We start from the raw sequence: 20342 nt of genomic DNA, 5'->3' as shown, positions 1-20342 counted from the left end.
AGAAAAGGTTTAATTGGCTAAAATAGTGATGGCGTCCAGTGGGCGCGACAGAGCTTGCAACATATGGCGCGATAGAGCGCCTGGCCAGAAGCCGATTGATCGATCGCCATGATGCTCCGAGCTGGGATGCGCGTCGCGACCAAGCGATCACACAGCGACGGGCCGCGCGTCGTCGACAAGAGCAAAGGTGTGGCGCGTGCTTCAACCCGAAGCGGCACAAGTCGTACTGCAATCCGGCGCTCAGGTACCAGTACGTCTGGCGGCGCATTGGATGCGAGCTTGTCCGTGACCATCGACATGTGTAGGCTTGCCACCGCCACCATTATTGCGTCCTTGACTGGACAAGGCGAATACCTTCGCAATGTACCTCAAGGTGTTCACGTCGCGGGACCAGACGCTCCCAGGGCGCAAGACCAAGGTCCCAATGCCGTGGAGGCCATCCCCACGTGCATCTCCAAGCCAACTGCCTTTCGCACCTCGATAAGTAAGCACCAACAGCTCGTCTTTGCATATTCTCATCTATGGACAGCATCTCGACGACGTCGCGCTCTACGACCGCTGCGACAGCGTCCCGCTGAGCGAGATCGTCGCCCGCCAGCGCTGGCGCCTGCTGGGCCACGTGCTGCGCATGAGTGAAGACGTCCCTGCCAACCTTGCCGCCGCCCGCTTCTTCCCGAGGCACCCCGTTTTTTAGGCCGCACCAAGATCACATTGCCGATCGTCCTGCACCGCGACCTCCAGTCGTTGACGCCGCCTCAGTCGCTGGCGTCTCTCGAGGACCTCGACAAACTGCGTAGCTTTGCCGCCGACACCAAAGTCTGAAAGGCCTTCACACAGCGTGTCGTCATGGGCCCTTCCCGCGCCCGCAAGCCCCCCGGGCGACTACAGAAGAGCAAGACGAGCCCCGCGCCGCCGCCTGCGCAGCCACGGCCCGGCGAGCAAATGAAGAAGAAGGGAAGTGCTAGTCTCTACGTACCGGTATGCGAACTCTTTGTAACAACGAGGATAACGCGAAACACGTTCATATATATGGACAGCATCAATGAAGTAGAGGACGCGGATGCCGCGCCCGTCGACTGTCCATTTCTACCAGATGAATGGAAAAAACGTCAGTACGAAGGCTGCGTCATGAACGCGCGCCTCGGCAACTTTTGCTTCCGCCACGGCGCCAGCAACACGAAGCAGTGCATCGAGGAAGGCTGTACCAAGATGGCGCACGCCAAGCAAAAGTGCGTCCGCCACGGCGGCGGCTGCAAGTGCCGCGTCGAAAGCAGCAGGCACACGCGCGCACGGGCTGCTACAGCTGCCGTCACTCGAAGCAGGTCGAGTCGAGCACGAAGAAGGAGCGGTCGCCGACCCCACTGCCCGTGCTCTATGGCGTCCTTCCGCCGCTCGGCCAATCGCTCGCGGCCGCGTCCAGCTCGATGGTCCAGCACGACTACGACCGCCCGTACTTGCCGCCGTCGGCGTGGCATGAGGCGTCGCACCTCCCGCCATCGGCGCCGCTGCCGTCGCTGAACTCGTTCTTCCCGCTCCTCCGGTGTTTGGCTGCTCTCGCCGAAGCAAGCGCGCCCGCGCGCCGTCTCGAAGTCAAGCCGAAGAGTGCCACGAGCAGCAACACAAATGCGACCCGCAGCGAGTATGAAGCGGCTTTGGGCACCGACTACGACCAAGTGGTCGTTGAAGTGGCGCCCATGCAGAGCGCGTGGGTGGGTGTCTATGCGACCACCAGCCTCACAAGCTTCATCGAGCGCAAGGCGAGCCACGTGAAGCTTATGCTACCGTGCCCTATCTGCAAGCACCCAAATCGTGCTGACCCCACATACGACGCCATGGAATGCACAAGCCTTACAAGGCCAATAATTTCAAGAACGGGCACAATAGAACGGCATTTGAGAAAGCGATCCTCGAATACAGTCATCTACTAGCTATACCTCATGAATTATGTTGTATGCTATCGCTCACTTTCGTTTGAAATGACCTACGTGCTGTCATGGTGCCGCGGGCCGCCTTTGTGACGTGGCACCACACCAACCCTGATGCTCTCGCGCTCCGGGCCTCGACGGCGCATTTCTATGTGCCCCAGCGTCCTTCAAAAGTGCATCCTGGCCTCATATCAATTATTAGGGGTGGTCTCCTGGGGCCTCTAAAAATCGATCAATCGCGGCTTATGAGCTCAGTCGCCCATACGAAATGCATCAAGCCCAAAAGTGCATCCTGGCCTCATATCAATTATTAGGGGTGGTCTCCTGGGGCCTCTAAAAATCGATCAATCGCGGCTTATGAGCTCAGTCGCCCATACGAAATGCATCAAGCCAAAAGTCTTATCATGCCAGATCCAGAAACGACAGACAACGGTGTTCTCATATCCCAATGGCCATGTCCATGACCAAGGGGTTGAAAGCTTGATACGGAAGGATTCGCTGGGCGTTGCGCGCCTCGACGACTTGTACAAATGCCTGCAACGACGCCGTGAAGCGGTGAGCGACGGCTTTGGCGGCGTCATCCAAAAGCACATGCGAAAAATCTTCCAAGATGTTGGGCTGCGGGAACCCAGTGCCACTCATGATAAGGGCCGCCCGCACGGCGTTCCCGGGGCGCCCCGAGAGCTCGCCTTCAACCCACGACACGGGGCAGAACGCCGGGTCCGAGACGTACTCGGCAATGCCGCCGAGGTGGTTGTGCATGGCCGTGACCAAAAAGATACTGTGCGCAACGACATCCTTCAGGTTCTCCAAGCTCAGAACGCCGAGTGGCGTCGGCAGCTGCTTGTTGAGGAACGCCCACAGCGCTTGGATCGACGCATCGCGCGTCACGTCGTCGTCGCTCTTGTAGTACAAGTCGAGGTACTCGCTCACAAAGGTTCGCACGATCTTCCAGTAGTCGGCGCCGTCTTCGTGGTACGGCAGCGTAATCGTGTCGACTTGCTGTCGTGCCAGATGCACTGGGAACGGCTCCAACGTGAGGCTCTTAAGTGCCATGGCCCACGTGTCCTTGAGCCCCTTCTCCGTGAACGGAAATGCACGGTGGAGCATGCCTTTGGGTGCAAAGAGAGCAATTGACGCGTCATAGTTGATGGCGACGGCGCGGAACGTAAAGGGCTTGATGAGGCGACGCAGCGGGTGCGCCGGCGGCAGCTGCTCGCGGGACGCCGTCGTCATGTAGTTGCCAACGGTCACGTGGAGGCCCATGAGGTGGTCGACGGCCGTAATTTTGCTCACCAAGCTCGAGCGAAAACACATTTTGGCGTACTCCCATGCCGCATCCGTGGGGCGAATCGTCTTGCCGAGTCGGACGATCTTGGTCACTTTGCCCTTCGCGTCGAAGAAGGCGTCGGCCCCCGTGATCGCGTACCCCGCGCGAACTTCGATCGACGCCAAGAAGTTCGTCGCCACCGTATAGTACGACCCATCGTCGTGCGCTGTGGCGAGCTTCTGAACCATGTGTTGGCCGAGACCGTGGAAGACAAGCAGCTCGAGCGCGCGGTCCGAGTACCGGTCGTCCCAGTGCACTCGGACGCGGGGCCACATGCGACCGACTTTGCTCAGCACGTATCCTTCCATGTCTTCGCCAGGCGCCCACTTGGCGTCAAAGTTGTCGACAAACGGCGCCGAGTCTTGGAGGAGCTTGGCGCTTTCGAGAACGACTTTGGGGATCGCGACGTCTTCGTCCTCGGTGGGAATCTGGATCGAAGTGCCGTAGAGCGTGCGTTTGGGCAGCGTCTTTTGCGTCGTCGGCACCTTGATGGACGCTGCGGCCGTCGGCGTCACCCACGTCTCAAACCGGACGTTGAAGAGCTGGATCATCGAGTGCGTCCAAAAGTCGAGGCGCTTGTCAGAGGCCGCCAGCAGCGGGTTCTCAAGCGATCCATTGTAGAGCTTTGCGTTCGGATGATGCAGCCGGCGCCACGCGTCAACGTCTTGTTGGACGACACCTGGGGCGTAGCGGAAGCTCACGGTGGTGAGCAGGTCGATGGGCAGCGGGTTCACGCCGTCGCCCAGCGCAAATGACTGCAGCGGCGCCATGACAGCGACAAAGTCAAGCAGCGAGACCACGTGCGACTGCAAGATGAGGCGCGAGAGCCCTTCGCGGCGCCCCTCTACGCGGTGCACGAGGTCGTCGATCGCAAACGGCGCAAATCCATAGGCCGACGTGTTGGCCGTCGCGAAGCGCGCAGGCTGGAACTGCTCTGGCGACGGCCACCGCTTGGGGTCGTGGTTGATGCAGTCGAGCAGCGCGACTGTGAGGCGGTTCTTGGGCACTGCGACCATCGCACCGCTGCCGTCGGGCACCGTGAGGTCTTTCGTCGCACGGGCAAACGTGTGGCGTGGGCTTGCGCCGTAGACGCGCTGCACTTCGTTCACGTACTGGTTGACAGCATCGAGGTCCTCGAGATGGCTCCAATGTGCGCCGTTGGGGTACTGGGCCGTGTACGCGTCCCGAGCCGTCGCCATTTGACCGCGGACGTCGTCGTGGCTCACCATGGCCGTGATCGTGTGCACGACGAGACCTTCGAGCCCTGGAAGGCCCATCGCCAAGAGCTGGAAGCTTTCAACTACCAAGTCGGCCTCAGAGACTGAGCCTTGCGCCACGACGGCGTCGAGAACGCATGTCGTCGATGCACCGCTGCGAACGCGGGCCACACTCGACGCAATGGCCGGGCGTACAATGGCCGCGAGTAGGCGCTCGCGGATCTTGGTGGCGTCGGCCGGGGCGCGGCGGCTCGTCTTGCTCACGTAAAAGAGGTACTCGTCCAGTTGCGCGCGGTAGCCCGTGTATTTCTCGGGGTCGGACACGCCGTAGACAACATCCAAGAACACTTTAAACACCGAGGTTTTGGCGTGAAGCGCGAGCGAGAAGGTACTGCCCCGGGCTGCCCACATCGCATGGTCTTCTTGGATACGTCGTTGAATGCGTGGCTGGTACGCAGCAAGCGCCGGGCCGGAGAGGGCGTTGAGGAAGGCGTCTTGGCGCTTCGAGAACGCAGGTCCATCGATCGTCGACAGCGTCGGACCTGAGAGCTCGAGGATGCCCGCGGGATAGGCCGTGCGACGCTCGAGGGCACCGGAGATGAGTGCGTCGTCAAAGGCGCGAAGAGCTTCGGGCGAGCAAAAACCTGTGACGGGCTCGGCGTCGACGAGACTCTCAAACGCGTAACGTACGCCAGCAACGGAGTGCTTGACGTCGTTGATGACGCCTTGCAGGACGCTGCCGAGGCCTTGCGGTGCACCGGCGGCTTGGCCCACGATCGTAATCAAGAGCAGCGGTATCGAGACCATCGGGGTGTGCGAGTGGCGTCCGAGGGGCGACTTTAAAAGTGGTGATTCGGCTGGAAACGTTGGATGTGACAGATGTTTGTGTCGTGAGCGTAGACGCTCTAGCCATCTGACTCGGTGGATCATGATACGACACCAGACAGTCGATCTGGTGATATGGCACTCTGCATGCTACTAGTACATGTTCAGTGCGGTACAGTATTGACTGCAATGCCGAGCTTATGCAGCTCGGTCCCAACACGCTAAAAATTGATGCAGGCGTTTAGGCTTGAGGTGTTGAGTCGTCATGATGGATAACTTTTCTCTCTGGGAGCTGCCACAATCCAAGCCATCCCGGTCACTAATCACGTGCTGGGATTGGTGCAACTGCCGCGGCTCGGATTGTGGGGAGATGTGTGCAAAAACATCCATTTGAATATAAACAAAGATTTTTCGCGTTGGTTGGTTCGCTCCTGGCTCTGATCAGTGTCTCATTAGGGTCATGAGCGCGTCGTCCTGGCTTTCAAGCGTGATGCTTCATGCGTCAATGTAGTCAGTTCAGCAATGACATTTTGCCTCATCGGCAACGACTACGCCCAATCTCGTGTTCCGATGCTTTCAGCTCACGGTTGCTTCGACGGGTGCGCTGCTTCACTGCGCTCTGCACCGGAACGAAATTCCTTTTATCTCGTGAGCGAGTGTACGTGTGGCATCGATGAAATGGAAGCAATCGCTGTGTATCGCGAGCTCCGTTGCCGTTGGTGTATCAAAATCAAAGACTTGGCAAGGAGCTGGCCCAATGACGTGGCGCTCGGAACGTTGGTTTTATGCGGAGTATCCGGATACCTGTGTAGAGGCTTGTCGTGGCACACTGATGGTCTATCTGCCTCCACTAGCATCATTGACTGATGATTGGGGGCTGGTGGCGATGCATCCGCGTCGACTCGCGCGATGTCATCGCTCCAAGCCCACGTGGTCTCACGCCCTCCCAGCTAAGTCTCTTTGTGGACGTATTTGGCGCCGCACTGGACATCGACGACGACGACGCGTACGACGTGATCGCGTTTAGCGTCCGGGCAGTTGCCGATGATATGGCGGCGCTTCTGCCCGCCTCCTTCTGGCCTGCCATGCATCGGCAAGACGAGTACAGGAGCTTTTTGCGAGTTATCACTTACGGCGGTTGCGTAGGGGACTCCCGGCCGAAGTACAATCGTCGGCATGAATCCCGAGGTCAATTCGCTTTCCGTCCTACGTAGATGCGCCGCCAACTGAAGCTTCGCCTCGCCTCGTGTGTCTCTACAAAGCTGCCTTTCTTGGACACAACCGCCGAGCGCGTGCTCATCGAGGCGTTGGCGCTCGCGTGGACCGACGCCGCGGCGCCAGCGCGCAGCATTGACGGTGTATTGTCGTCCGGTGGTGCAACGACCCATGCGCTCTCCGTGCTCATTCGGTATCGTCCTCGTCCCGTAAATTGCCGCAATGTAGTTTGCGTAGGGCGGCGCTGGGTCTCCTCGACGAACGCGAGCTGCTCCAGCGCGTTGAGTTTTCGCTCATGGTGCGTGTCGTCAACTTCAGCATTCCGATCCCGTTCTCGGCCGGCCTCGCGCCAACGCTGGTGGAGGACTTGCTCGCTGTCACCGAGACGGCGATTGACGAGACGCTCGAAACCTACTTGAGAGAGACGCCACCAGCGTCGGCGTTCATCGGTCTCCTCGAAGAGAACCTCGTGAACCACATCCTTGCCCACAGCGCCCATCGCCCCGTCCCCGCGTCCAACGACTCGTTTCCCATGCGCATCGAGCGCGCGCTTCTCTCGGCGGTCGTGGCCACCTACTTTCAGCATGGCGCCGACCCGCGCAAGGTCGAGTCGATCCTCGCGCTGTATGTCGCCCACAGCGCCGCGCGCTACCGGCGACGCGCGAGCAGTACAAGTCAACTCGTCGCGTAAATAGAAGCGGCTGTGATTCATCAATGCAATATTACGAAGCCGCGTAGTTGTTGGGCTGGAGCGCGACGCAATCCTTGGACTTGAGGAGGCGCCGAACGATGTGGCGCAGGCGCCAGCGCAGCTCGTCCTCCGAGACGACGGCAATGTCGAGCGGGTACGCTTTCAGGAGCATGCGCTCGAGCTTCCTCGCGAGCGCCGTGAACGTCTCTTCCCGCACGAGCGCCTCGTAGCGGCACGACCGCTGCAGAAGCGACGCGATCAGAGGCGTGCACCGCGCGCGCGGCCACGCAGTCGTTACGGTGTCGTCCTCGGGCGTCAGCGTCACGAGAGGGCGGCACATGGAATTTGAAACTTGCGCCGCAAGCGCTGCGCGCGCCTCTGCGTGTCTATGGCAATCTCGGACGCGTCCATGCGACAGCCCGCGAAATATAGAACCGCCAATCAAACGGTGTAAAAACCGACGCGTTGAAGCCAAGGCCGGCACTCGCACGATGCCACGTAGCATCAAGCCAATGAGGGACGATGAATCCCAATGGATGAATCCTGCTTTCGATGTACCATCACGCTAGCAGGGTGGCTGCAGGCGGTGGGCAAACGGTCGACAGACAGTAGATGCACCACCGCGAGGATGTCAGCGCCGTGGCTACAGCCACTGTTTCTTGCCTCACCATCGCCGTCCGATTGAGCAGCAACAGCGTGGCTGGGATGCAAAAGGACAATTGCGTGCTGCTACGAGGGGGCTCCGGGGATCTGCTCGCGGTGGTCGTGCGTCGGGTTCGAAATATCCGCTAGCATAAAAACGCTCTGTCGGTTACAAGAGCCATTTTGGCGGTCATCACCACGTTTAGTCGGTTAGGCGTACCGAGGACCGGTTTCGTGAGGACCTGGCTCGCTCGGACTTTGATTTGATGGCCGAAGGGAAACCCCGAGCGATGGCCGACGAACTCGTCCTGGCTGCGGCGTCGGACGACATCCGGCATGCGCTCGAGGCGATGGAAGACGATGCAGTCATGGACATCCTCGCGCAGCCCGAGTCGATGGACCTCGTCGAGGCTTGGATGACCAAGGTACAAGCTGGTGCCGACCCCGACGCCGCACGAGGGAACGACGACGATGTGCTCGAATGCGTCATGGACACGCACGTCAAGCGCAACCTGAAGACGGCGCTGTCTGCAGCGACCGTCGACTTGGCCTGGCTCCGCCCCAAGGACCCGCTCTTTGCCCGGCAGCTCTTGTCGCGGAGCCAAGGGGCGGGCGACACCGAGTCGCTTGCCAGCGGACCGCACGTCTGGTTCATTAAGCGTGCGCTGGAACTCATCGACGTCGTCCGCGTGCTGCTCAAGGTTCCTTCCAGCGTGACTGTCGAGACGCACGAGGTATCGCTGGCAAATCCACAAGCATGCAGTATTCTGTTTGTAGGAAAAGTCCTTCCAAGCGCTGGATCTCGTGCTGCAGCTCACGCACTGGCTTTGGGCGCTCAACCCAACGAAGCTCTCGACGCTGATTCACGGGGACATTTTGGAGCTCACGTCCGAGCTGCTCTTGGCCACGTGCTCGGCACACAATGCGAGTCATATCGAAGCGTGGTGCCGCCGCCTCTTGGCCGCGATCGAGACCAACGTGCATCGCCACGAAACAAGCAAGATTCGGCGTCTCGTGACTGACGTCCAGGACCTCCTCGTGCACGTCAAGCAAGATACGACGCCGTTCCATGCCGCCCTGCACGTCCCCCGCATCAGCGCGCCCGTGCTGCAGGCGCTTGATATGGGGATCTTGGCACACTACAACGAAACGCGCGTCGACGCCAACGTATGCCACCTTGCGGACCGCCCAATCGCTCACAAGTGCCGAGCGTAGGACGAAGCTCTGCGCCGGCGGGTGGTCGACGACCTCCAGAAAGTCGTCAAGAGCTCGTTCGACCGCAAGTGTGGTCTGCACCTCTACGGCAGCTCGCTCTCGCTCTTTGGTGCCTTGTCTCGCTGATGCTTTGCATCTAACCTGTGTACGCAGGCTCCAAGGGCTGCGACATTGACATCACGGCTGTCCGCCGGACGCCGAATTCGCCCGCAGCGCACAGCGGCATTGGTGCCGCCCGCCGCCAGCAGTGCGTTGCTTCGTAGCACCACACCTCTGTACACCGCAGTGCTGTGTAGTGACGACGCTCTCAAGGCCATGGGACTCGCTGCGCGGTGCGCTGAGGCACTTGACCAGATCAAGGGGGATGCAGCAAAGGCGCTTGCGGCGTACACGAAAATCAAGTCGCGCTGCCCCGCAGACATGGCCAAGACCCCTGCCAAGATGTAGGACTTCGCGGCCGTCAGGTTTCGCACTCACACGTGTTGGCTGTAGCGCGAACCAACTGCAGCAAGCCCACGTGTTTCTTCGTGCCGCAAACAGTCTTGTGACGATGACGGAGCTCATGCTGCCGTCCAAGTCCTCGCCCGCGTCGCCGTCGCTCGCGGCGACCAAGAAGCAAATCCATCTTGCGATCCAAGACGCCGATATCCAGCGCAAAGCCATGTACCGGCTCTCCGGAGCGCTGCAGGTATTGGTTCTGCACCATAGACGGCACTCATCCCACTGCAGAGAGGTGGGTGTACGGTCGAGCAACTCATCCTTGGCGCCCGCGTGCCCATCATCAAGTGCGACCTCTGATATTTACGATACGGGAGTGATGATTATGTACAGATTTCTCCACACTGGGAGCGGTTTGGAGGGTGACATTTGCATGGGCAACTTGCTCCCGACCAAGAACACGCTGCTGCTTCGCACGTACGGCGAGTACGACCCTCGCGTCCGTCCGCTGGTTTTGGCCGTACAACCAACCGATATCTACCGCCAAGTGTGAGCACATGTCTCTAGGTCAAGCATTGGGCAAAAGCTCGCCGCATCAACGATGCCTCGATGGGCACTTTGAGCTCGTACTCGTATGTGCTTTTGGTGATCCACGTTCTGCAGGAGGCCGGCGTGTTGCCCAACCTCCAAGACCCTGGTCTGCTCCAGAAGCTCGGAGTGCCTTCCGAGGTACACTCGATTCCACTGTGACGTCGGTGCGACCATTTCGATACAATTAGGAACTCAACGGCTGCAACGTGGCCTTTTGCCAGAACGTTGCGCGCGTCAAGGCAGTGGTCTCGCTTCCCGACACGCAGAGCCTCTCTGTGGCGTCGCTCCTCGTTCGCTTCTTCCTGTACCTCAAGCACTTTGACTGGTACGGCCGCAGCGTCGCGATCCACCGGTCCGAGCTGCTCACCAAGCAAGAGCGGTGGGGCGCCAAGCGCAAGGCGTGGCGCATGAGCATCGAAGACCCGTTCGAGCTTGACCGCGACCTCGGCGTCGTGCTGCAGCTCGGCGGTCAGCAGGTACAACTACCTCAAGTGTGCTGAGGAGCTAACGGCCGAGGACAGAAAATCCTCGAAGAAGTTGACCGCGCTGTGCGCCTCATCGTGGGCGAAGACGCGACGTTCGAGACGCTCACGGCCGTTTTGCCCAAGCCGCTTACGAAGAAGGAAAAGAAGGACGTCGACAAGGCGACGCGCCAAGAGAAGCGCAAGCCGAAGAAGAAAGCCGACAACACCGACAAGTTGGCAAGCAAAACGACGGACGAAGCCAAGCAGCACGAGACGCCCGATGGGACCAAGACCGCCAAAGGACCCAAAAACGCCAAAAAAGCCAAGAGTACCGAGCCCATGGCTGCTACGAACGACGAGGCGGTCACAACGGCAGCTGAAAAGCCCTTGTCGGCCAAGAAACCAAGAAAAGCCAAGGTCACTCGGAAGGCAACCAGTGACGACTCGAAGCCACCCAGAGAGTCGGAAGCGCCGACACCGCCGGTCGGAGCGAGAGAACGCCACGAAGGCGTGGACACTGCGCCGCCACCTGCGCCGAGCGATAGCGCAAAGTCCAAGACTCGCTCCCGCCGTGGCAAGAAGAAGTCCAAGACGGGAGACGTCGCGCCGACAGCCACCTCGTAAGTTCGTGGTGTACTTTTTGACGTTTGAAAGAACAGTACGGAATCTATCAGTCTATCAATGTTGACGTCAATTACGATTGGAAGACGCTCTTGAGATGCTTCTCGATCGACGTTTGCATTTCCTTGAGCAACGACTGCAGCCACGCGTCGAGAGACGATCCGTCCGGGCTCGTGCCTTCGTCGTGCTGCAGAAAAATGGACGAAAAGACGGGCAAAATGTCCTTTTGCACAATGGACCGAATCGCATCCTGCCGCCATGTAGCATCAATCCTTTACGCTCGTCGTGTACCGTGGGCAAAACCGATTTGCAGGGCAATATCTGGCCAGACAAGTGGACGTTCACGGTGGGAGCAACGACGCATAGTCGTACGAGCGACTGCATGGCCTAGTTCGTGAAGAAGTCCATGAGGTCTAGCCATGACATGAAAGCTACGTGCCTTCTCTAGTGCCTTGGTGTGCAGCTGGTGCTGAGCATCCAAGCGCGCGGCAAACTCGTCATTCTCGACCTTGACGGCTTTGAGTTCGGTCTGGAGTGTGTGCACCTGCCCACGCTGCTTGAGCACCTGATTCTGCGCCACGCCGAGCTTCTCGAGTTGGTCCCGGAGCTCCGAGTGCATTTCCGCGGCGCGGGAGCACTGGGCGTCCCGCGCGTCCTCGAGTGCGCGCACTTTGACCTCGAGCGATGTATGGTCACAGGATTTCGAGAGCAGCGCCTTCTCGAGCTGCTCCAATTGGCGCCGCGCGATGTCAAGTTCGGCCTCGAGTCGCGTTTGCAGCGTAAAGTGATCGGAGATCGCAGCGTCGCGCTCGCCCTTGACCGCACTGAGCTCGGCGAGTAGCGCGTCGATGCGGCCGTTCAAGCCCACCAGCTCACTTGATGTTTTTCGTCGCAGGAGCTGAAGGTGTTGCATCTCGCGATCCGTTTCCTCCATCGCGCTCACGCGTTTGCGCTGATCGAGCTCGAGCTCTGCGACGCGTGCGTTCAATACCTGGTTCTCGTCGGCGAGCTGCTTGCCGTTGGCTTGGGCTGCTGCCGCCGACGCCTGCCATGACTCAACGTCGTTGCGCAGCTGCTGTAACACTTGGTCATGCGCTACTTGAAGCACTTGCGTATCAAGCTCGCGCTGCTGTTGTTGGGCAGCAGACGCGCAAGCTTGGGCTTGGAGCGTGTCCATAGCGCTTCGCGCTGCGTTCAAGAGCTGCGTCGTTGACTGCAAGGCAGTTTCGAGCGTCGATGTTTGCTGCCGCGCCGCCGCGAGCTCGGAGTGCGCGCACTCGAGCTGCGTGTGGTAGGTGTCGAGCAGTTTTTGTTTCTCCCGCGTCAGCTCGATTTGCTGCTGCAGCTTTCCGACCAACTCGTCCGTCGCGTCGGCGCTGGGAGCGATCGCGTGCTCGCGCAAGCTCTGGAGATCCGCATCGAGCCTATGCTGCATGAGAGGGCTGCGTCGGTAGACTCGACGCACTGATCGAGCTGCGCGCGCTGGTTTGCTATCGTGCGCTCGGCGCTGTCGAGGCGCGTCAGTGCGTCGGACAGTTGTAGGTCTTTCTTGGCACTTGCTGCCGCGAGAGCTTGACGCTGGACGTGACCTTCCGAGAGCTACGAGGATTCATCGTCGCATCAATTCCGCTTCTTCAAGCTTTTGAACCTTGACTTGGAGATCGTCAACAACCGGTTTGGAAGTCTTGGCGTCCGTCTTGAGTTTCTTGATTGCCGCGCGAAGTGTAAAGCAATTGGAGCAGCCCGACGAGGGCTTGGGACTCGTTGCCGTCGCAATCGAAGACCGGAATTGACCGCCACCCACAAATTTAGAGTTGCCACGCATGCTACAGCCCATGATACTTCAGTGCTACTTGCAGAAAAAGGCTTTGAGAACCGTTCGACGAGCGACTCTTGAAGCCGCGCAACTTCATTTTGCAGTGCCGAGTTGTGTGCATGGACGCGCTGGAGCTCATCATGCACGTCGCTATAAGTCTTGCTGTGAGCTGTGCGATGGTACAGACACCTACGGGCCATCGCGCGCCGACGACTGTGAGAGGGAACTGCTGTCCAGTAGCAGATCAAAGGCTTCAGAGTAGCCCTCGCTCGGCGTTTGGTTTTCGTCGTCGCCTTGGTTGCGTGGCGAGGCGTCAACAAGGCTCGCTGTCGAGCTGTTTGGGCGCAAGATTGAGAGGTGGGCCATTGAAACGTTCAGGCTCCGGCGCGTTGAAGAAGCGCTCTGCGGTGATGTGAGCCTTCGCGCCGAGCCTGGCGCCACCTTGTCTTGGCCATTCGTTGGTAGCTTCGCGCGCGCCCAGTTCTGCTTCGACCGCGGAATCGGCGGCAAACCATTGAGCGACGCCATTTCCGGTCTGGCGCGATGCAGTTTCAAGCTAACTATTTTGGGGAATTCGTAGCATTGCTCTCTTTTACTGTAGTCATGCATAGTACGCAGCAAGGTGTGCACACGCCCAGGTTATACCGGTAGCTTAATGACGCAGGATTGACATGTGAATCGTACCTTGTCATCTTGAATCGACTTTCATCCACACACATGTTGTTCGGCCGAATCACCTCGCCTGCCGGTATTAATAACAGTAGCCCGAGCTGGTTAGGGTTGTGTGGGTTATCCATCGATATAGAAAGGTCGGCGCAATATCCGGATGCGTAAGACTCCGGATAGCATACCGGACTTTCTAAAAAATATCCGGATGTCGAAAGATCCTCGAAAAGATCGCGTTTGCCTTTTCATTTCGACATTAGCATCGCATGGCTCGAGTCGTTGCGGCCGTCTGCGCGGCCCTCTTGGCGCAGGTCCACGCCCAAGGCTTCTTCGGTACGTCGCATTGGACGGTTGATTACCGTGTATCTCATGGGTCGTCTAGTGTGCCCGGCACCGTGCGAGGCCATGTTTCTCCCGCAGGACATGGAGTCGAACGAAGATTGTATGTGCTTTGGCGACGGCAAAGCCGCCGGCCTTGACAACAAGCTCTCCGTGCGCTTCCTCCTCAACCAGGCGATGCCCAGCCTCTCGCGGACCTTTCGATGCCCCGATGGTGCTTTGGCCAAGGTCCTGCACCCCAAGGCGTTTGCCGATTGCGAGTGCAAGCCCGGACTGCAACGCGACGAGGCTGGTGGTGCTTGTATCGACGTAATCACGTGTCGTGGCCGCTATGTGCTCAAGTCTGGTCTTGTGCACGCGCGGTCGATCGCAGACTGTGCGTGCCAAGAGCCCTACACGAAGGACGACGCAACGGGCGAATGCTACTTGGACCACTGCCCGCGTGCGGCCAACTATGTGAAAAAGACGTCGCTGGTGGGACCAGTCCACTCGCTGGTCGACTGCGATTGCGCTGCGCCATACACCAAGAACGCGCAGAGTGGCGAGTGCTTCCTACATTTTTCGTGCCCAGCGCACGCGTCTCCGCCAAAGCAAGGCTACGCCAAGTCGGTCTCCGACTGCACGTGCGACTGGGGCTACGTGCGCAACCCGACGAGCAGCGAGAAGGCGGGGCCGAGTGACTACTGCGTGTCCGAGACGCCAACGTTCATTTGCCCGCCGCACTCGCGTCCGATGGCGTCGCTTTCGACGGCGCCCAGCAACTTTATGCAGTGCGAGTGCGCAGTCGGGTTTGAGCGCGACGAAAAGCTCGAGATGTGCAAGGAGCCGCTGAGCAACGGCATCTTGCGCGGCGCGACGTCGCCCGTCGTTGCGTTTACCTGCCCTGAATTCGCGGTCGCCATGGCGCCGCACCCGTACTCGATGCAGCAGTGCCAGTGCCTCCCGGGCTTCGTGCCCAACTACGGCATGCAGTCGTGCGACTGGACCCCCGACTTTTACAAGTGTCCGCCACACGCGTTCAACCCGTACCCATCGTTGCCAGCGCTGGACTTCATGGACTGCCAATGCGCCAAGGGCTACTTGCGCAACGACCGTAACAGCTCGTGCGATGCCAAGCCGCCGCTCAACGAGAACGGCTGCCCATTGCACGCAATTGTTCTGCAATGGCCCGTGCACGCCCCGAACTACGACTGCGCCTGCGTCCACGGACGCGTGTTGGAGCCGCCGTCGATGCTGGGCGCCGAGTATCAAGCGCTTTCGCAGCGCTTTGCCGGTGAGAACGGCAGCGACACGATGGTGTGCAACGCGCCACCGCCAACGGCACCGTCGACGCTCTGCCCCACGAACGCCGTCATCAACAACTGGCCTGTGACCAAGATCAGCGATTGCAGCTGTAAGTCGGGCTACGATCTTCAGGTTGGTCCGGTGCCTGCGACCGCGCTGACGACGATCAAGGCGCCCAACAGTGACAACAGCGGCATGCTGTGCGTGCCCACGGTGGCAACGAACCGCCTGCCCGTGTGCGGTGCTGGCATGGTGCGCAGTCCCAACGACAACTCGTGCCGGTACCTGGCCGAAGATGTCTCGCTTGCAGTCAAGAAGGGCGGCAAGATCGTCGTTAACGGCAACGAGCTGGACTACGTGCTTGTCGAGGACGACGTCATGGTGACGCAAGGCGACATTGCCGTGGGTATTTCGTTTGGGTTCTTCGACACCCTCGACGAGATGGACGACGATTACCACTTCTACCTCCTGCACGGCTACTACAACATGGAGAAGGACAACCGCTGGAAGAACGTACGTCGCGCGTCACCCGTCCATCTTGTGCTCATAGAAACAATGCATTAGGCCAAGATGTGCTACACGGTGGATCCCGGCATCGCGAGCCGTCGCAGCGACTTGGTGGCGGTCATGGACCACATTACGTCGAACACGGGCTTTACCTTTCTCGAGTGCCACGAGTGGTACTGCGATGACCACCTCAACGACTGCGACGACTTTGTCGATTTCGTGCCCACGGCCGCGTCCTGCTACTCGTTCGTGGGGCGCGTTGGCGGTCGCCAGGCGCTCGGCGTCTCGAACGATTGCGCCTTTGGCAACCTTGTGCACGTGCTCCTGCACGCGATCGGTCTGCATCACCCGCTTGTACGCCCCGACCGTGACGCGCACGTCGCGATCGCGTGGGAGTGCGTCGACGCGACGAAGCGGTCGTACTTTGCGGTGGAGCACTTGGAGGCTATCTACGGCGCGGGGGCCGTCGCGATCGTCGGCGCTGAAGTGCCGTACGACTACTACAGCATCATGCACCACCGGTCGGACGCGTTCGTGAACGCTTCGGGAAGCAGCTGCATGACCGTGATTCCGCGGATCGAAGACGTTTACGCCCGCCAAGAAGTGATCAACGAGATGGGCCAACGGGACAAGATGTCGCTCACCGATATCCACTACGTCTGGGCCCTCTACCCCGAGTTGAAGGTTGGCCCGAAGAGCAACGTGACCCAGATGGAGAACGGCGGCGCAGCGATCGAGATGGCGGTCGAGGCTGGGTCGTACCACGAGAGCCGGCTGCACACCAAGGCAGACGCGATCGACAGCCACGGAGCGTCGACGTCCAACGTGGTCGGCGCCGTCGTCTGCGTCGTCGGGTTCCTCGCGATGCTGGGCTTTGGCTTGGTCGAAATGAAGCGCGTCGCCAAGCGCCAGGATGAAAGTCTGTACTCGGACCCTCTCCTCTCGGACCCGATTTACGACTAAGATGATGTGTATAACAACGCGCATGGGTTTTGATTCTTCTTCTATCTAGAGGGATGTTATAGCTTACTCGGCCGCGACGGGCTCTTCTTCGACGGCAGCGGCCGGCGCGAGGAGCTTGTCGAGCGTCGCGTTCGAGTGCACGCTGCCGAGGGTCATGAGCTGCTTGACGTGCGCCGCCTTGGCAGCGACGTCGTCCGCAGGCAAGTCCTTAAGGAGCGTGATGAGGCCGTGGGCGTTGAGCATCTTGCCCGAGCAGCCTTCGAGGGCAAAGGCCCACGCCTGGTCCATGTTGCCCTGCGCCTTGCTCAACCTGCAGCAGACGTCAAACATGAGTTCATCGTTCAGCACAAAATGAATGACGTACTGGATCAAGGCCGTGAAAACCTTGGTCGTCAGTTCAATGCCGTGGGCCTTGAGGGTGGTGTAGACCTGGAGGCCCTTCTCGAACTCGCCCTTTTCCGTAAAGGCGGCGATGAGGTTGGCCGCCGAACCGTTTTCGATGTGCTTGGAAAGCTTCTTGCTGCCCTGCATCCACTCGAGGGCCAAGTCGGCCTGGCCCGTCTTGATGCACTTGCTCACAAACGTGCCGGAGCAGTACGTCGGGATGTGGAGGAAACGGCTCTCGTAAAGCTCAAGCGCTTCACGCACGAGAGGAAGGTCCTTCTCACCCTTGATCTCGCGGACGACGAACTCGAGCTTCTTCTTGGGCAAGTGCGCCGACGCGGCAGCGATCGAGTAGACCTGGCTGAGGTACTTGATCTCTGCGACCGTCGACTGGAGCGTGGGTGGGCCCGTGTGCTTCGGGCGCATCGGGCGCGCCGCCGCCTTGGGCGCAGCACCCGAGAAGCTGCGGGCTGCCGTGAAGGCCAGCGGCGACGCGTTGAGGCGAAGGACGGCGCGGGACAGCATGATGGACTGGGGCAAAATGCGATTTATTGGCCGTGAGCAGGTCAGGAGCTGTCCGGATAAACCTGTATAAAGTATTAGAAAATGCGGTCCATGGCGATCTTCTGCGATCTTTGGCGCGATTGCCGAGGGTATCTCGAGGTGTCACTACATCGCAGGTATTGACGAACACGACCAATGGAGGCTCCGTCCTCTTATAGCTTCGTTCGCCGAGTCGTTTCCAGTACGATTGAGCTTCAGTACACTCGGCAAGTGAATGAAGAAGAATACAATACATTTGTCAAGTCTCCCAGATTACGTTGGCATATATACACTTGGTCAATTTTGGTTAAGAGCAAGCTACATCTTATTGTTGTCTTACCGCACTTGAGGCTGGTACTCGTCGAGTTTGTCGAGGAGTGTCTTGGAGTAGTTGGGCGAGTAGTACTCGACAATTTCGGGCGGGTAGCAGTTGTTGATCTCCATGATGTACTCGGTAAGCTTTCCACCCGCGGCCTCGCTGAGCTCCTGAAGGAATTGAAGGCCACCGTTCTGCACAAAGGACCGGCGGGCTTCGAGATCGTGCGGTAGCATTTGTGCAAACTGCTTGAGAATGTACTTTTGGACCTTCATGGGCGCATCGCGCAGTAGCGGCTGGAGCGCCTGGAGGTGCGTGCACTTGGCGAGAATCGACTTGAGCGCGCGCTTCGCCTTGGTCTTGAGGTCGTCCGACGAGTTGGGATGGATCATGCACGCGAGCAAGTGACGGAGCACGTCGGCCTCGGCAATCGCGCGCGCGTGATCGGGGGTGTGGCGGCCAATCTGTCCCAGCGTCCACGCGCTCGCCGCCTTGATGTGGTCCTCGGGCTCTGCGACGAGGGCGTTTTTGACGGGCGCGATGCCCTTGGTCGTGATGATGGCCAGCGCCAGCGTCTCGCTGAAAGCGGAAATGTACCCGATCGCCATGATACCCGGAAGCTTGTTGTTGCCCGACGCCTCGGCCACGTAGTCGACGAGCGTCGAGGCCCCGCCAGCATTGACAATGAGCTTGGCGAGCTCCGGCGTGTGCTTGGCGATTTCGCGGATGCAAGTCGCCGCGTTCTTGCGCACGCAATGGTCGATGTCGTTGAGATTGTGCAAAATGTTGGGGAAAATCTCGGCCTCGACGACGACCTCGGCCAAATCCACCGAGTGTTTCGCAATTTGCGCAAGACAGCTGCATACTTGCCTAGGCGTCAAATTTCATGAAGAAGACGACGCACAAGTGCAGAGGTACCGCTTGAGTTTGGCGTCCGGGTGCTGCACGAGCGGTGCCAAGTACGCGACGGCGCCCGGGTCAAGCACTGCCTGTGCGAGTTCGGGTGAGTGCTTTGCGATGTCGCTAAGCGCCGAGGCTGCGACGCGCTTGAGCGTGATTTCGGGCTCTTGGATGCAGAGTACGAGGAGAGGCACGGCGCCAGCGTCCACAACGCTCTGGGCAAGCTCACTCGTGTGTTGCGCAATGTACCCGATCGCCCACGCCGCGGCCTCCTTGACAGTCGGGTCAAACTCTTCGAGGCAAGGGACCAGCGCCTCGAGCGCACCTATATGACACTGGTGCTACAAAGCCGTGAGTGACAGTGAATACCCGAGTCGACGACGGCCTGAGCAAGCTCTGGCGAGTGCTTGGCCACTGCGCGAAGTACGAATGCCGCAGCCTTCTTGTAGAATCGGTTTTGCTCCGACAGCGAGTAGACGAGCTGCGGAAGAATCTCATTGCCAACAATGGCCTCGGCAAGGTCATCGCTGTAGTTGGCGAGTCGACCCAAGGCCAACGCCGCCGACTGCTGGATGCTGGGTACCTATTATTGGCAACGTTTACATCCAGTTGGACGCAAGGCGGGAGGTACGTTGTCCAGGAGAAGCGGGCGAAGGAGCTGCATCACGCCAGCGTTCTGCATGACCTCGATGTTCTGCGGGCGCGTTGCCGCCTCCGCGACGGCCTGGACGAAGCTCACGCGCGCCTTTTGGTACGTCTCAAAGTGCTGCAGCACGGACGTCGACGCCATCTTGGAGGAGTCCGGCGAATGCGAAAGTGGTTTCTTCTCTCGAAACGGAAACCACCGCCGCCGGAAACGTATCCGAACAGGAAAGGGCGGTCGTATTTCATTGCAAGCGGGACGCGGGATTAAACCTGCAAGGCTGGGCTGGCCCCATACGAGATAGTAGTAGACTTCTGAGTCACTGCCACGGTTGTTGGACAATAACAGCGCCGTATATTCGAGATAGCTGGTGTCGATGAGGCAAGTCTCGTAGCAGCAAGCCCAGCAGTCCCACCACAATATCAACAGCGCCTGAAGCACTGTCGTTTTGGCCAACGGTGACTTCATCGTATGAAATGAAAACGGCACCTTGACACAGGGGTACATACCCCTGCCTTGACATCTGTCGGTGCACCAATCGAGCGAACCGCATTCAAACATTGAGAGTGACCGACTCAATACGAGACGTCCGTTTGAATCCGGCGGTGAAGACTCTCCACAGCAGATCGAGAGGCAAAGACTTTTGCGTTGGGTGGCAATCTCACAGGCCTGGGTAGGGTTTGGAGTAAGCACAGTGACAGCTTGATGGTGCAAGCGCACCGGTGTCCTTGAACTCGCGTGGGCCATGTCGGCGCCATCGATGGCGGTCGCTACCGTATATGTGTACAAGGTCGTGAAAAGCGTTGT

At 59.4% G+C, this 20342-nt stretch overlaps 8 protein-coding genes across 8 annotated transcripts; 3 read left to right on the top strand and 5 right to left on the bottom strand.

The window, feature by feature from the left end:
* Positions 1–2363: 2363 nt before the first annotated feature.
* Positions 2364–5279, bottom strand: SPRG_18867 (hypothetical protein; the record flags this gene model as incomplete). The annotated part of the gene is made up of 1 exon (XM_012338693.1): positions 2364–5279. One exon carries the CDS (start codon positions 5277–5279, stop codon positions 2364–2366), a length of 2916 nt encoding a protein of 971 aa, XP_012194083.1.
* Positions 5280–6163: 884 nt separating this feature from the next.
* Positions 6164–7203, top strand: SPRG_18866 (hypothetical protein; the record flags this gene model as incomplete). The annotated part of the gene is made up of 4 exons (XM_012338692.1): positions 6164–6399; positions 6444–6459; positions 6512–6705; positions 6750–7203. The coding sequence occupies 4 exons, from the start codon at positions 6164–6166 to the stop codon at positions 7201–7203; spliced, it is 900 nt and encodes a 299-aa protein (XP_012194082.1).
* A 31-nt stretch (positions 7204–7234) lies between these two features.
* On the bottom strand, positions 7235–7543 carry SPRG_18865 (hypothetical protein; the record flags this gene model as incomplete). Its single annotated transcript, XM_012338691.1, has 1 exon — positions 7235–7543. The coding sequence occupies one exon, from the start codon at positions 7541–7543 to the stop codon at positions 7235–7237; it is 309 nt and encodes a 102-aa protein (XP_012194081.1).
* A 592-nt stretch (positions 7544–8135) lies between these two features.
* On the top strand, positions 8136–11177 carry SPRG_18864 (hypothetical protein; the record flags this gene model as incomplete). The annotated part of the gene is made up of 11 exons (XM_012338690.1): positions 8136–8579; positions 8623–9012; positions 9061–9169; positions 9214–9307; positions 9357–9503; positions 9553–9748; positions 9790–9845; positions 9892–10018; positions 10066–10227; positions 10278–10565; positions 10611–11177. The coding sequence occupies 11 exons, from the start codon at positions 8136–8138 to the stop codon at positions 11175–11177; spliced, it is 2580 nt and encodes an 859-aa protein (XP_012194080.1).
* Positions 11178–11247: 70 nt separating this feature from the next.
* On the bottom strand, positions 11248–13518 carry SPRG_18863 (hypothetical protein; the record flags this gene model as incomplete). Its single annotated transcript, XM_012338689.1, has 7 exons — positions 11248–11424; positions 11466–11561; positions 11599–12598; positions 12640–12773; positions 12823–13000; positions 13051–13140; positions 13184–13518. The coding sequence occupies 7 exons, from the start codon at positions 13516–13518 to the stop codon at positions 11248–11250; spliced, it is 2010 nt and encodes a 669-aa protein (XP_012194079.1).
* A 404-nt stretch (positions 13519–13922) lies between these two features.
* SPRG_18862 (hypothetical protein) lies at positions 13923–16749 on the top strand (the record flags this gene model as incomplete). The annotated part of the gene is made up of 3 exons (XM_012338688.1): positions 13923–13989; positions 14039–15792; positions 15844–16749. The coding sequence occupies 3 exons, from the start codon at positions 13923–13925 to the stop codon at positions 16747–16749; spliced, it is 2727 nt and encodes a 908-aa protein (XP_012194078.1).
* Positions 16750–16812: 63 nt separating this feature from the next.
* Positions 16813–17658, bottom strand: SPRG_18861 (hypothetical protein; the record flags this gene model as incomplete). Its single annotated transcript, XM_012338687.1, has 2 exons — positions 16813–17059; positions 17114–17658. 2 exons carry the CDS (start codon positions 17656–17658, stop codon positions 16813–16815), a joined length of 792 nt encoding a protein of 263 aa, XP_012194077.1.
* A 261-nt stretch (positions 17659–17919) lies between these two features.
* Positions 17920–19709, bottom strand: SPRG_00501 (sperm-associated antigen 6). Its single transcript, XM_012338595.1, has 4 exons — positions 19524–19709; positions 19262–19475; positions 18911–19217; positions 17920–18862 (listed from the first exon to the last, which is right to left on the bottom strand). The coding sequence occupies exons 1-4, from the start codon at positions 19680–19682 to the stop codon at positions 18013–18015; spliced, it is 1530 nt and encodes a 509-aa protein (XP_012193985.1). The 5' UTR covers positions 19683–19709; the 3' UTR covers positions 17920–18012.
* Positions 19710–20342: the final 633 nt, after the last annotated feature.

This window comes from Saprolegnia parasitica, assembly GCF_000151545.1.
Source record: "Saprolegnia parasitica CBS 223.65 unplaced genomic scaffold supercont2.1, whole genome shotgun sequence".
In the NCBI taxonomy this organism is placed as follows: Eukaryota; Oomycota; class Saprolegniomycetes; order Saprolegniales; family Saprolegniaceae; genus Saprolegnia; species Saprolegnia parasitica.
This window is presented reverse-complemented; position numbering and strand designations above follow the sequence as displayed.